Source organism: Tauraco erythrolophus, chromosome 8 (genome assembly GCF_009769465.1).
Source record: "Tauraco erythrolophus isolate bTauEry1 chromosome 8, bTauEry1.pri, whole genome shotgun sequence".
In the NCBI taxonomy this organism is placed as follows: domain Eukaryota; kingdom Metazoa; phylum Chordata; class Aves; order Musophagiformes; family Musophagidae; genus Tauraco; species Tauraco erythrolophus.
The window spans coordinates 38856086-38871738 of record NC_141472.1 but is presented as its reverse complement, the minus strand read 5'-3'; the positions used below and the strand labels follow the sequence as shown (position 1 = coordinate 38871738).

Genomic DNA, 15653 nt, shown 5'->3' with positions numbered 1-15653 from the left:
ATGATCAATTAATGGAATAAATATCTCTGAGAACATAGAAACTATATATACAAGGAACAAGAGAGAGTGCTATTGATTGCTGTTTGAAAGAACATTCTTGCAGAGCCTTTTAATGGTTCATTAATCTGCTTTAAAACTCACGTTCTGCATTTGGATTGCAGAAAAAAGCATATAACATGAAAGACCAAGTTTTAGCTATAAAAGGAAGATTATAACTCATTCTCAATGATATTTTTAAAGCGTGTCTTGCTCTTATGTCACTACTCCACACTTTAAGTTTCTTGGCAGAGCTTGTGCATTGCTTTGCCTTTATTGTATAGCCTAACATTAATCCTGTGATAGGATGAGCTAATAAAGTGGGATGCAGACACTTGACATAAGGACAGTTTTGTCAAGAAAAGATTTTTATTCCTGAAGATTCCTATTTTGACTCATTCAAACCACAATCACCGAAAATACCAATCTACTGAACTCACACAGCAAAAAGGAAACTGGAGCCTAGTTTTAATGGAAACATTTCAAACTAGACCTATGTTTAACTAGGCGAGATAATACAGAGGTTTGAATCTGTTGAAATGCTGTTCTTGTACATACGTGAAATAATACTATGGACCCTGAAAAGAGAGACCAGCTAAGGAATTCCACAATCATGTTCCTGCCTGGGAGCCTTTTGTAATGTGAAACAGTAAGGAGGGCAGACAGGCAAAGAGAAAAGATTTTTCATTTCTTCTTTGAAGAATAAGGAACAATTTCTGCCCTCAGATACTATGTAAAAACTGCTGTCAGAGCAAATAGGATTTTTTTTTCTTATAAGAAGTTAGAATGTGCCCCTAAATGATGAAAAAAAAAATAATCTCTTTAAAGTCAAGCTTTAAGTCAAATAAATAAGTATGCTGAGTACAAGACCATCTATCTAGACAAAGGAAATTGGTTAGAAAGGAGTTTTCATAATACTAGATGGCATGTTCGCACTGCAAATCTATCCCCTCCTAAAGGGTAACAATATAGCTCCGAGCTGTGATGATTTGGAGGAATCTTACCACAGCTCCTGTTTGCCTTCCTCAGGTTGGAGTGAAGCCCTGCAGCTGCCTCAATGGTGGAACATGTGTTACCAATATTAAATTCCCTCCAGGCCTTGGTGAATACCTGTGCTTATGTCCAAATGGATTTGATGGAGAATTTTGCCAGGAAGATATTAATGCCTGCAAATCCAACCCCTGCGGCAGCGGAACATGCGTGGATAAAGTGGAGAGCTACTTTTGTAAATGTCCCCCTGGTCTGAGAGGTAACACCTTGCCGTTTCTGCCTCTGATTTAAGTAGACATTTATTGTTCTATAGGATTGTTTGAGTGCAGCGTGACCACATGCTTCTGTCAAATGGACTACATAAGCCTTCTCTTCTGCTCCCATGACTAAGCTTTAGACAGATAGAAAACGTGCATTTAATTATCCATGCTCAAGGAAGGAAAAATGACCCAAAGCTCTGTGGTCCTGAACTAATCACGCAAAGAGGCTGTGAACCTCCCTGATCTCAGTTTCCACCTGCTTATTTCTCACGAATTTGTCCATCCATGAGATGAGCTAGGAGAAGACTGAGTGGAAGAGGGGAAAGGCAAAGATCTAGGACCCTTTTGCACTCCACAGGATTTTGCTAAATTAAGCCAATGAAAGAACTGGGAAAGAATTATTTTTCTAGGTCTAGGAAGGAGAAATAGTTACAGAAAACATGCAAAAATAAATCTTTCTTTAGGTTCAGTTGAAGCTTTATTAAATTTAAGTATTAAAAACCCTCAAGCCCATTGTCAGACATGCTGATGGAACAAAATCTGACCTTTTAAACTGTTCAGAGCTGGCCACAATATGATTGTAAGAGATGCAGGGAAGAGGGATGATCACTACACCAAAAAAAGATTCTTTTAAAAAAGCAGAATGAAAAGCATGAAGAGGAGGATTTGGAGAACAAAACACAGTGAGGCCGAAGAGGTGGATGCAAGATATAGAGTGCAAACAGGAAAACCTGAAATGTGAGGAGAAAGAGAAGCATCTAATCAATGACATAGATGAGGAGAGAATATGTTGGTACCTATAATACAATGTATAGTCAGCTCCAATACACTCAGAACGTCTGTGAAGTATCCATGAACATGAAAAAGCACTTTTCACAGCACGTGGACAACGACTCTCCCATGCTCTACAGACTGTAACTGGCAGAGCCAGACGTTAGAGTCTGCTGCATTAAGTGTGTGGAGTTTGGCTGAGCCGAGTCACTGCTGGGTCTTGCAAAGTGCCTACCACCTTCTTCAAGCTGGGATCCATGCTCCAGGTGCTCGTAACACCACTGGCTTCCAACAGAACAGATTTTCACAACCTCAACACACCTTCTCCTAGAGTTTCATGGAAGTTGGTGTCTTTTCATTTGTAGTTCAGCTCTTCAGGAGGTACAAGGCAAACCTGAACACACAGGATTCGAATAAGATTTCTAAACCTGGCTCTTGTTCAGCTTTGCAGACAAAGGGCCAGTCAAAATAACAGCCGCTGACTCACTCACACTCAGGTCACTGTGCAGTCACTGGAAGGTAAAGGCATTGCGTTGCATGCCTGTCGGAGTTAAATTAGTCTGCCACAAGTGAAGGGTGCTAACTGAAATGGCGTTAAAATGTACCTTGGATCAGAACCATTTCCAAAGCAGAGTAAGAAAGTATCACCTTAAGCTGAGCTCAGGTTTCAGTCCTTGAACCTGTCACAAACCCTACTCTGTTTGCATATGAAAGCATGAAATGAATTCATGCGATGCATAACGTTGGCTGCTGTGCAGTGCTATAGGTTTGAAAAACTGAGTAGAAGTAAAGTAAAATACATGTAATTATCGCTGCTTATAGTGCGTATGTATACAAGAAACTCAATTTTAAACAAAAGCAATGAACAGATTTTACTCAATAGGGTCATCCAGGCAGTAAGACACTCTTTCTGCCTTTCAGCAGTTTATGAAACCTTCTTTGTTCTGGTCATGTGGGACTGCAAGGCCAGATTTCATTAACTGTAAAATTCCAGCAGAAATGAACAATAAAAAACATTCAGAAGGGGAAGTTCAGAAAAATGAACTGAAAGATGTATGACATCCAGAGGGACCTTGACAGGCTTGAGAGGTGGGCCTGTGAGAACCTCATGAAGTTCAACAAGGCCAAGTGCAAGGTCCTGCATGTGGGTCGGGGCAATCCCAAGCCCAAGTACAGGCTGGGCAGAGAATGAATTGAGAGCAGCATGGAGGAAAAGGACTTGGGAGTGCTGGTTGATGAGAAGCTCAACATGAGCTGGCAATGTGCACTGTCAGCAATGTGCGCTGGTCCCTTCCAACCCTAATCCAACCTAGAATCATTCAACCATTCAATCATCCAACCCTAGAATCATTCTATGCTTCTATGATTCTATGACATCTACACAGTATTGACTCCAGGTAATGCTACCAAATAGACAAAGCCTACAGTTATCCAAAGTGTTTATGCCACCAAAACTCTGCTGATGCAAGAACACAGAAGCCTAAGCATGGAGAACAACTTTAGAAAATGAAAGCTTGATCAAAATATAAAAATCCCCAAACCAAACAAACATACGCAGAATGTCTTGAATCCTCAGGAAAAAATGTTCCTATGAGCACAGGGACATTTGGGAATCTTTTTGGCTGTATTTGGTTAAACACTTGGAAGTTTACAAAGAGAACGATTCTTCATTGCCTGTAAGGAGGTGGATTACATGAGTGAAAAGCAAAATATTTCCATGTGTCAATAACCTCAGTGGATCTGCTCCTGTTGTTTGATCTTCTCCACCAGCTTCACACTATTGCCCTTCTCACTTTATGCGGTATTGCACATAGATGGAGTGAAATCAACCTCTATTATTCCACGTCAAATAGTCTGCCATAATTACAATCCTAATTGTTTATAAATTCATATGGAACATACTCTGAAATGTGGCTCTCATTCCTACACAAGCAGTAAGCAGCGAAATATCCAACACTTAAAAATAACATGTTTGAAAGCAACATACAGCTGACTCTAGAGATCGGGACACCTTGATGGCCAGAGAAACACTAGGTTTTCCTGAGCCCTTAGTTCTTCCCGGGTTAAATTAACATGCATTGTTTTTGCTGTACTTCCCTCACCATAAATGCTAAAACACAAGCAACAACAGAAAAAAAAAAATGTATGACTGAGTGAAACAGGAATACATCTCCAAGTTTTAATAGCAGGTGAAAAATTATAAGCTGAAAGTCAGCTGGGAAGTAGATGATTTTACTTCAGGGCAGGTTCTGTGACAACAATAAAAGCTCATCCTTGATGCTGTGTTTATGTCTCAATTCCCCAGAAAACCATCAATAATCTAATGAGAAGGCAATGCTGCACTGCTCAAGTGACAGCACCACTTCGCCATCAAATCTTTACAAATGATAGTGAACAGGTAGTAGAAACAAAAAGTTAACTCTTTTGAGAGCTTCCCAAACATCACTGCCAGAGAAGCAGCGGCTTGGGGAGCACGATGTGTTGCTGAGCGACAGCAATTCAGGAGCATTGGAGTATCTCAGACAATGTAAGGGTGTCCTGGTTTTGGCTGGGACAGTTAGTTCTTCTTTTTAGCAGCTGGAAGAGCTCTGTGTTTTGGTTTCAGTCCGAGACTTGCTCTGAGAAGAACGCTGACAGCGCACTGGTGTTTGTAGTTGGCACTGAGACATCAAGGACTTCTCAGCTGCCGTGTTCTTGCCAGTGTGCAGGAGCACAACAGGATAGGGGGGAGCATGGCTGGGACAGAGGGTCCACAACTCCCCTTATGATTTCACTTAGGATTGAGGGCCAAACTGGCCAATGGAGTATTCCATATCATGCAGCGTCATGGCCAGTATAAAAATGAGGGTTAACCAGACAGAAGGGCCTTTGCTCTTCTGGGGCTCTCACTCTTGGACTCTCAAAGTCTCTCTCTCTCTATCTTTGGGCCTCTCGTTCATCCTGGATTGCGATGTCGGGACTTGTCTGTTTTGGGATCGTTAGTCTGGGATGAAACAGGCCTTGGTCACCAGGCAGTGAGAAATTGTGTTGTGAATCACTTGTTTGTATATATTATTATCATTATACATATGTATATATTTATATAGTAGTAGTAGCAGTATTAAATTGTTCGTATCTCAACCCACGGGTCTCTTTCCCTTTTCCTATTTAATTCTCTTCCCTGTCCCCTGGGAGCGGGGAAGGGTAAGCGAGCAGCTGTGTGGCGTTTAGTTGCCAACCAGGCTAAACCATGACAAAGGGTATAGTGTGGGAATGGGACCAAGGCAGATATGCCATTGGAAAATCTAAGAGAAGGCTGACTCCAGAATTATTACTACTTTGAATTTCTAAGAGACTTATATGCTTTTATCTCACTGAGCGTTCAAAGGTCATTCATTTTTCTTCGACATTATCAACAAGATAAAAAGAATTCCTGTTGTTTCTTCTTCTGGCTACTGAAAGCAAGAACATCGCCCACTTGAGAACAGAACTCATCCTTGAAAACTGTATCTCACTCACAAAACCATTCTTTCCTTCCTCATGTACCATTGATTAACATAAAAATGGGGACTAGGCGGGAAGATGGAACTATAATTTCATTTTACTTCTCAGGGAACTGAAGAAAACTCCAAGACTTGTTCATGGTTTGTAATAACCGTAGAGTCCCTAAATGAGATTGCCTGTTCCTTTGGAGTTAACTCAATACGAACAGAGTGAAAAAGTCTTTCTCTGCATCTGTAGGTGGTCAGCTCCTCTCAAGGCATGAAAGGACTTTATCTTTTCAGCCCATTTCCCATGCAGGGATGGAGAAATAGATCTGGCACAGAAACAGATATTTCAACCTTGCAACCTGAAGGTCTTTTATTCTTATTATTTTTATTTGTACTGTAGCAGCGCCCAGAGAATTGAGACTCCCTTGTGTTGCAGTGCACTGGAGGTCATGCAAACAGAATAATTGACGCTTCTCAGTGCAGACAGTTCTCGCTCCATTTCTGCTGCTTCCTCAGCAGCCTGAAACCAAAGTTTCAGACTTTGCAAACATTTGTCCTCAGACTCAGCTGGATTATGGTTATGCCCAAATTGATCAGATACTGTTTAAAGTCAAATCTGTCCGAGTGAAATGAAGTGCTTGCATAGTTCCAACTTCACGTTACAAAAATCAGTGAAGTGACTGAATTTTAAAATTTAGCTTCCTACTTATGGTGTTCCTTTGCTTTTTGTAATTCTCTCATTTTTGAGATTCTAAAGTTAGCCTTTTGCAGAAAAAAATAGAGTAGGTAGGAGGGAGGAGAGGGGACTGAAAGAGAAGTGTCTGTTACTGAAACTGGGAACTTCATTCGTGCTTTTGTTATCTGTAGTATCATGTTTAGCCTTTATATGATACTCGGAGAAAAAAAATAATCACTAATCTAGTCAGATTCTAATCTAATAACTCATTCAGTACTTTCCATAATGCGATGCCTAATAATCTACCAGCACATCATCAGAAATCACTATCAGAGAAGAGCAGCCTGATGCTACAAATGGGCTACAATAGAAATAGTAATCCAAAATGTAACCAAGGAGGAAAAAAAGTAGGTTAAACCCTGCAATACTACATGATGTCCAACTTAAAAGAAAGAAGCAAGAAGCATGCAAATCCAGAACAACTTTGCTTGAGATGGCACCAGAAAAGGGATGTGGCTTTTGCACCACTGTGCTTTTTTTTCCATGAGAACATGAAGTTACCAGCTTTTTTAGGCAGCTCAATCAAGAGATACTTGAATTTGAGTTCTTCACATGGAGATGCTATTTTAACTTGAAAGGAGTAGTGGAAGCTATCTGAAATGCTGAAGCAGTGAGAGATTATGTTGTAGGAGATGAATAATAATGTTCTGTTTTTATCGTTCAGTAATTCATCCCACTGTGACAGATTTCTTTTTTGAAGAAAAAAAATATTCTTTTATCCTTAAATCATTTTTCATGAGTAAAGCTGGATATCTGATATGGAACAAGCCTTTCTGTACCTTGCAGTATGTCTTGAAGCAGGCACCTGGACTCTCCAGAAGATGTTCCAGTCCCCTTGGATATTCCTACAAGGGACAAAGGACTTGCCTTAATAGCAGTGATAGGGGCTAGTTTACAACCTGCTGTTAGGGATGTGCATTCTGGTAACCAGCAATAGCCAAGCAAGTTTTCTCAAGCGCACAGAGACAGCAGCACACATACCTGAAGCCTGAGGAAATTTTTAACAATATTATATGTGATTACTCTGTATCATTTGCTTTTCAGATAGTAATTTTAACTTTTGGGTCACCTTCCCCTATAGGTATCCATTAAATCCTCCAGAGTTGTGAATTTGAATATCATTTGCTTCAAGGGATTTTTAAAACTCTGTTTCCAAAATCAGCAATAGCCAAGGCACATTGTTTTGGGTTCAGATCCTGCAGCACCTTATCTTCTGTACACCAGCAGTATGGCTCAGAGACTTTTTCAGAATGTTTCTTCAAATTTTCATTTTAAATAGAAAAAAAAAGGTTTTTTAAAAAATCTGATCATTTTGTAAGGTTTACCTTCAGCCAGACTCTATGAGGCTGGTTCACCATAAGCTATTAGTCATGTGAGGTTCCCATAGAAATGAAAAGCACAATAGGTCAGTATATGGCTCTTCATATCCTAAAGCCAAAATGGTGACATTTGTTGGCTTCTTCGGCATATGACAAAGATCTCACATAAAGAAGACAACAAAAGCAGAAGCAAAGATGTGAAATGCAGGTGGAATAATTTATTTAACATGCACAGTTTTCTACAAGCAGCAGTCTCAAGTTCAGCCCTTCTGGTGCCAGTAACGACAGTAATAAACAGTGTGATAAAAGCTGGTTTAAGTGAGGCAGTGGGGAATTTGGCTCTAACGTGAGTGACGTACCCTGTAATGAGTTTGCAGCTGAGAAGTAAGCCTTGGTCTGCTTCAACATTTGAGATGAGGAATAAACAGGGAATCTTTACTGATTATTAACCTCCCCTTTGATTTGTCACAGGGCTTACTTGTCAGGAAGACAGGAACGAATGTGAAGAGAGCCTTTGTTTTCCTGGAGTGTCTTGTATGAATACTTTTGGATCATATGCATGTGGAATTTGCCCGAGTGGGATGGAGGGAAATGGTAAAATTTGCAAATGTAAGTGCTTTTTGGATGATTTATTTTAATAGTTGGGGAAAAAAAAATGGGTTCAATTCTACTACTATTGTTCTTAATTGAGTACTTTGACACTCGCTACAAGTATGGACCTTTAAATAAACAAAGCAGATTATTGTTGTCTTACATTAATATGGATAATTGCAAACCGGTCTCTGTTTGCTATTTTTCACTGAAGTTTAGTTTCGTTTTTGTTAGAATGAATACTGTAGCATACAAAATTATTTTCCTAATGCCAGCTAGATAATCTGCCAAGGACATTCCCCATGTTCTCCACTCCTAAATATACCATCCACTAATAAGTACTTAAGGAGCATCCCCAGGATTACTTTTGTTTTGGGCAAATGCTGCGTAAGCAGGATGTAGGGTAAGAGGAAGAAGGTCCACATGCAAATCCTTCATATCCTTTTACTTGTATTTCCAAGGTATGCTTTCATCAGAGGACACTGTCTGCAACTGCTGAGCTCATGCTTGGCTTAAAGTGTTGCCACAGGTCCCAACTAATGAAGGAAATGGTCAGGAACAATTTTACACCTGCTCTGTATTTGCTCTTGGGACAACAGACTCTTTAGCAGGGAGAGTACAGCGACTTTGTACTCTGCTGAGACATCTCCAGCGCAACGGATGCGACCTCATACTCTGCTTGTTTCACTCGTATACACACAAGTCTTCTCCAAAAATAACATTTGGTTGGCCAGAGGAGAGAAATCAACACTTGAAGCACTTCGTGTTTGTTTGTTGGTGTTTTCAAAGAAATCTGAGAAGCAAAAGATACAGATATTAACTGTGCAGATATTATCGTTTCTTCATATTGACTACCAAAAGGGAAAAAAACCCACATTTGATGCAAAAGGACTCAGGTGTAACTGTAGCATCCTGGCACCAGCAGGACTGCCTTTGCCAGGTTTACCAAATATCCCTTCAATCATATTGTCAAATGTCTGTACAGAATGTTTTCTTTGCTGTATTATTTGGCCACATTCGTTATTTTAAAGTGATTTTACATCTGTTTCACTAATGCATATTTTTGTGGTTAATTTGACCAATGAAGGAAGGATATACAAAATAATGCCCTTTTTGAAATATCTCAGAGAGGTCATTTCTTCCTTTGTATATTTTTTAATTACAGAAGGATTTCTCTGTTTCCAAAATGTGCATTTATTAGAAGGAATAAACCTGAGGGTTTCTTTGTCCACCCAAAATAGGACAGAAATCATTCTTCGTGGTTTTGATATATAGACTTAACATACCTACTCCATAGGTAGGTATGTTATATATATACATATATACACTTCCCTTGCTGAAGTACGTGTAAAGGCTTCTGGGAGGAACGAGGAGAAAACCGAAGTAACTTTACAGCTGTTAGAATGGGCTATAGCTCATTGCATTATTTAATATATATCAAGAGGCATAGTCTCAGGCTTTGTTAAGAGTACAGAATATCTGAGAGACCCAAGTCAATAGCTGTTTAACTCATAACATACATCCACATAGACTTTACAACCCCTAATTCATTCAAGAAATTCCCTTAAAATTATGCAGAAATCAATATTTTTTAGAGTCTCCACCGATCAATTTTCCTCGTTACATCCAAGTATACTTTGTACAGGTATTTTGACAAGTACAAAGTTTGCAGCAGCACTAACTGAAGTCAACAAACACGCACAACACAGTTTCAGGTAAACATTTTCAAGGAGAGGCAGGAATCAGCACAGGTCCCAGTGTGTAGTGTGGCATTTTCATCCAAGCAACACTGCTGTCTAATACGTGGGGACCTGAAGCCTTCTTACTGCCCTTAGCTCAATAAAAGATCACGGTGCACATTAAGTACGTCTCTCAGATAAGCAAAGTTCAGTGAGTTTGGGCATAGTAATTTTTTCTGTATTTGTGATGAAGCTTTGCTGCATGTCAGCAGCTGACTCACCTGATTTGCCTTTATTTGCCTGACGGTTGGCTTCCAGAATAAACTTACGTCAAGTTATCTGATTTGCTGTTACTGTTGCTTTTTATCATCAATCACAGCTAAGCTCTAACACCTTGTTTCCTTGTCTCCGTGCTTTCTTTTCACAGCTGTGCTTGCTGCTGACATTACAAAAGCTTTAAGTATTGAAAAAGGCAATGGCAAAGGTGATTTGAACGAGATGGAGGTTAAGCAGCCACTGCAGCCCTTAGAGACGAAAGATTCTCCTGTAACTAAGAATTTTAACATAAATGATAGACGTGGTAGGTATTCAAGGATACGAAATCCTTTTCTTCTGCTGCAGTTTATATTTTAAAAAATCATATATTTGACTGTTTATAATACATTGACTGTTTATAATACATCATAGAAAGATAGATTTAAAAATAAAAACCCCCTTAGTACACCAGACTGTGGATTGCTGCTAAACAATTTTACACGGAAGGGAGACATTACAGCAATAGCAATCAGAGTGGTCAGGCTTAACTACAAATTGCATCATTTCTGAGGTAGAACAAAATCACTCTAAATCTTAGTGATAAACAGAAAGCAAGATGATAAGAACAGCAGCTTATGTCAGCTTGCCATAGCCAAGTGATGCTGACATTTTATTTCAGTGTTTGATGGGCAGTTACTGAATTAAGACTGAGTTTTGAGCATAAGCAAAGATCAACTTTTGAAGTATGAACTTGGCCATGGCAGCTGCTTTTCCCAGACCTGGAGCACTACAGCACTCTCTAACATGGGTGTGCACCTGCACAATGCTTATGTTGGCCCAGTCCTAATAAGTATTACATTTTAATTTGATTTTTCTAGTGAAAGCAGGGAGTGGAAGAATTGAGACTGGCCATATCTGTTGTGTAGGGATACATGTAAAAGAAAACTATTTTTTTTCCTCACCTTCTTTTGTAGATTTGTACTAGGACAGCCAACACCTAACCAGAACTCGCCTCTTACAGGTATCCATCATAATGTCATAGGCAAGGTGCAAGAATAATGCTGAAAATACCTGAGAATCATGATGGAGACCTCATTGGAGGCAATTAAAAGAGATCTACAACCATCATTAAGATTTTATTCATCATCTGTTCTCTGTCCTGACGCTATTAAATACTTCACAGGCAGTTCATATACACTTGCTATTCAGTGACATCATAAGTGATAAAATATTATATACTACTGGAGTGTTAAATTTTGCACATTGCTCTAAGATAATTAAAGTAGTCTCCTGTCATACAAGGTTTGACACATTAAGGATGATTTCTAGATCAGAAACATATGTACTGGACGGTGTATTTTTAAAGATAAGGTATATGTACTGTAAGGTTTGATGATTACCTTCTAATTATAGAGGACCAAAAGGATGTCGAATGAAACAGTTTCTTACTCAGTTAATCTTTCACTTATGCTGAAAATTACAGTTTCTATATTATCCATGATAAATGCCAAACAACTTTGAGTAATAAACTTGAAAACATGTAATTAGAGGACTAATAAATCTTGCTTTAATGAGAAACAGCTGTTCTGTTACACTGTGCCTACAGGACATTCTCATGTTTGGCTCAAGGTTTGGGAACATTCTGCATTTATTAGACTTTGAAAGAATAAAAGCAGTTCTAAAGCTCTAGCTGGGCTCAGGCACTCAATGCTTAATTTTATATATGCATGTGATTTGAGAAATTATAAATAAACATGCTTGAACTTCCTTTTTAGGCCAGGCAGCACCACTGTCACGTGTTACTACCTGTGCCAACAGGCCATGTTTTCCTGGAGTGTTATGCTTTGACAGGAAGCCCCCTTACATCGGATATGTCTGTGGCCGATGTCCACCAGGGTTTTTCGGAAATGGTCGAATCTGCACCAAAGTCCCCACACCAGGTACTTTCTAATTTTCAGAATTTCGAAAAGGTTTTGCATACAAAGGCTGTAAGAAAATGTGAACTAGTATGGCATTACAATACAATGTACTTCATAATCAAGCACGGAAGGCTTTTTTCTTTCGCTCTTACCTGATGAGCAGCTAGCAGGTCTTATTTCAGGAATACCTGGCTCTAGGAGTCGAAATTCAATAGATTAACCACCTCATTTGCCACTAGGAGAATTCTTCACAACAGGACATACTAGATGGTATGAATCACCACGTCTGTATTTCTGCCACAGCGCTGGCATAGGATTTCAAAACATGTTTCCTCCTCAGTAAGATCAGAACATGACACATGCCAGTATCACTCTGCTTTTCTCTTTTCTAATTCTTTTGCTGCAAGGCACCTGTTCTCCAAGGTGACCTGTGAAGATGATGATAAACAAAATGTCATGGAAGAACAACTATACCAACTACTAAAGGCAACAGATAATTAAAGTATTTCAATAATATCATTCATAGGGTGAGCAATAATCTTCCTCAGGGAGCTCTGCAACTCAGCTAGTCCCATTAATCTCTGAGGACTGATCATTAGAAGAGGTCTTCTGCTGTGATAAAAGAAAAGCTGAGTCCTGACCTCAGGCGGAAAGTGGCAACAGCATAGCAACTGCTCATCAGTCATCCGATCCTGCTCTCTCTTAACGAAATGCTCATAATTCAATGTATGGTTCTCTAGGGACAGTCTGCACGGTTGTCCTCTTTTTACTGCACAGAGATTTGCCAAGAGAACTCATGTTTATTCCTTAATAACAGGAGTTACTAGGTCAGATTCCTTGGCTTTCTTCTAAATCTTTTCCTTAAGTATTCAAGACAGACTGGCTTGAAACCTGTCAAATTGTTCCTCAACCTCCTACACTTGACAAACCAACCTTCTCTCTCCATTCTGGATACAAATCAATGACTGTTGCCTTGGTGTTGTATTTTAATGCACGCTATCAAAGCAGAAGCAATTTTACTGCTTAGTGCAGGTATCATCTGAACTCTTTGAACTAGAAACTGATTTTAGTCTATTCTCTGAATCTAAAGGTCACAAAAATAAACCTATTTTTCTCTTATTTCTATTCTATTATTTTTTTCTCTAGCAACGAGTATTTACAAAGTATTACTTAGTCTGTGAGAGTCATTAAGTCAGCTATTGACTCTTCTATAACTTGGTGAAGCGGTAAAAGAAGTTGAGCGAAAAAAAAAACCAAAACCCCAAAACATTGTGCGTATAAATGAACTAACATTTCTGTTACTGCCCAAAGCTGCACCTTGTCGTTAATGGGATAATGGGATATATGTTGTACACGTCGTTTAAATGCTGTTGAGTAGAATTGATAGTCTACAGCTGTAGGTATTGGTACAGTAAATCAGACACACTTACATTGTGCTTATATAGACACTAACCAACAAATTTGTGTATGTTCTAAAAAGGGAAGCATAGAGAGTAGTTGTCATTTACTGTGTTTCATACTTGTCATACACAACTCCAGGCAAGGTTTAAGAAATATCCCAAGTACCAAGATCTGAAACCAATACATGCTTCTTTCAAAAGCAAGCTCTACATCAGAGGCTGGGGTGTTGTTTTTCCGTTTCCTCCCAAATACACAGAATCCAGGACTTCATGCTGCATATGTGGCCATCCAACCAGTTTGAGCACTTTGGGGAGGGAAGGAAGAGGAATTATTTTTCTGTTCCATCAGAACCTTATATTCACTCATGTGAATTATATCACAATATAAACGGTGAGAATCTTGTGCCTCAAGGTTAAACGAGAGCAGTCATTTGTTTTAATATTTAGAAATGAAAGCAATTGCTGCAGCTGTACGAGTGTCCTAATTTATGACCAAAATGATCGGTTTAACTTTCTTTCCCATGTGCTTTGCTAGTTGAAGCAGAAGTATTGTACAGCATTGATGATTAAAAGATATCAGACAAAAAAGAATGAACTTTCAATTAAATGTACGTACAGTTATGGATTATGATTATTGTTAAATCCTCCTTGTTAGAATAATAGCTTCTCTCTCTTGTAACTTATGCTATCAGTCTTCAAATGAAACAGAACAAATCCTCTTCAGCTTGCTACAGTGCTTGTGAAGGTGCTGAGATTATGTGCCACTTCTTTCCAACTTTAGTAATTTTAATCTAAAAATACTCTTGCTAATCCCTATTTTGTACTTTTATTGGCTGCTTTTGAAATGGAGTTATACTCAATTGTTGTGATTTAAGGATTAAAGGATAAGTATTTTTTCATACAGACACTGCAAAATTCACCCAACCGCCTTTGTAGAGTAGTGAGGAGGAAAAATATGCCAGAAGAAAATTGTTTCCTAAGTCAGTGTTTGACGAGCTGCACCCAAAAGTCCTTCAATTTTGATTTATAATCAACAAAGTACCATTTCCTCAGCACTGATATGTGATAGGTATTAATCTTTCGATGTACTTGAGTTACCACAAACTATGTAACTCCACAAATAAGTTTCTGAGCTGTATTTACCTGCTCTGCCAACTATGCAGGGCCTCATTCTGTTCTTGCTTGTGTGTTTTACCTGGCTTATATCAGTAGTTTGCACCAGTTTAAATCAAACAGACTTGATTGCAATAGCTTTTGAAGTACATCAGATTAATCTTCAGGAAAAACATCACCAGTATGAAAGCCAGTATGGAGTTTCATATATAAAATTATATAAAAGGGAAATTATTATTTTTAAAAATACCTTCTCATCTCAAAACAAAAAACTATTTCTCTGCCTTCAAAATCCATAAAGCAGGTATTCTACATTTCTTAAAAATTTACTAGTAGGGTCAAAAGTCCCTTAATTTTGCTGGCATTGCAATAAAGAGGAAAGTCTAAGGAATTTAAATCTGTCCAGGCTGCCCTGGGCACATTTCACGTTTGTATAAAATATCTGTTACCTTTTTGTTAGAAGAGACAGATCTATTAAATCAAATCATGCAGTATCATTGGTCATATTCTTGGCAAAAAGAAAAAAAAGATATCCTGATGGGGGATGTTGGTGATGTTACTGCATGTTGCAATATTGGTTCTCGTCAGATGCTACTGGTATATCTGTAGACTGGTTTCATCACTCACAGTCACAGAGATACCCATCTGTTTGCACTTTCTTTAGCAGGTTAGAGAGATTGGTGTCATCGCAAAAGATTTATTTTTTTCCTATTAGTAAATCAGCAATTTTACTGGACAAAGCAGTGCCACATCCATCACCGATAGAAGATTGTTTGTTCAGAGCCAGCTCTTTCTGCCTCTCATGGTTTAGGGAGCTGAAGATCAAGGGAGAGGATTATTTTATGATCTCTGTAATCGAGTTCTGCTTTTCCATTCTGAACATCACTGCTAGCTCTCCTGCCATAGCAGTTAATTCACAGTGTTGTAGACATTTGGCACTTGATATACTTTTGTATGTGCCGGCTATTTGTTATGTTTACGTACTCTGTGTTTCACACTATTCCAGAATCTGCACCATGCTTCAGAATTCACTTTGATTTTACATCAGAGAGACCTCTGTGAACCTCTCATTTGCACCACTGTCAGATCAACATCAAGGTGTGAATTTAAAAGG

The 15653-nt window shown here is 38.8% G+C and overlaps 1 protein-coding gene across 1 annotated transcript in view; it reads left to right on the top strand.

The window, feature by feature from the left end:
• Positions 1-15653, top strand: part of LOC104384628 (von Willebrand factor D and EGF domain-containing protein) — a 198303-nt gene that overhangs the window by 113353 nt on the left and 69297 nt on the right. The window contains exons 17-20 of the mRNA XM_086616173.1: positions 1066-1285; positions 8054-8191; positions 10280-10432; positions 11883-12047. Coding sequence (XP_086472299.1) covers positions 1066-1285; positions 8054-8191; positions 10280-10432; positions 11883-12047 — 676 coding nt within the window. The remainder of the gene's footprint in view (positions 1-1065; positions 1286-8053; positions 8192-10279; positions 10433-11882; positions 12048-15653) is intronic.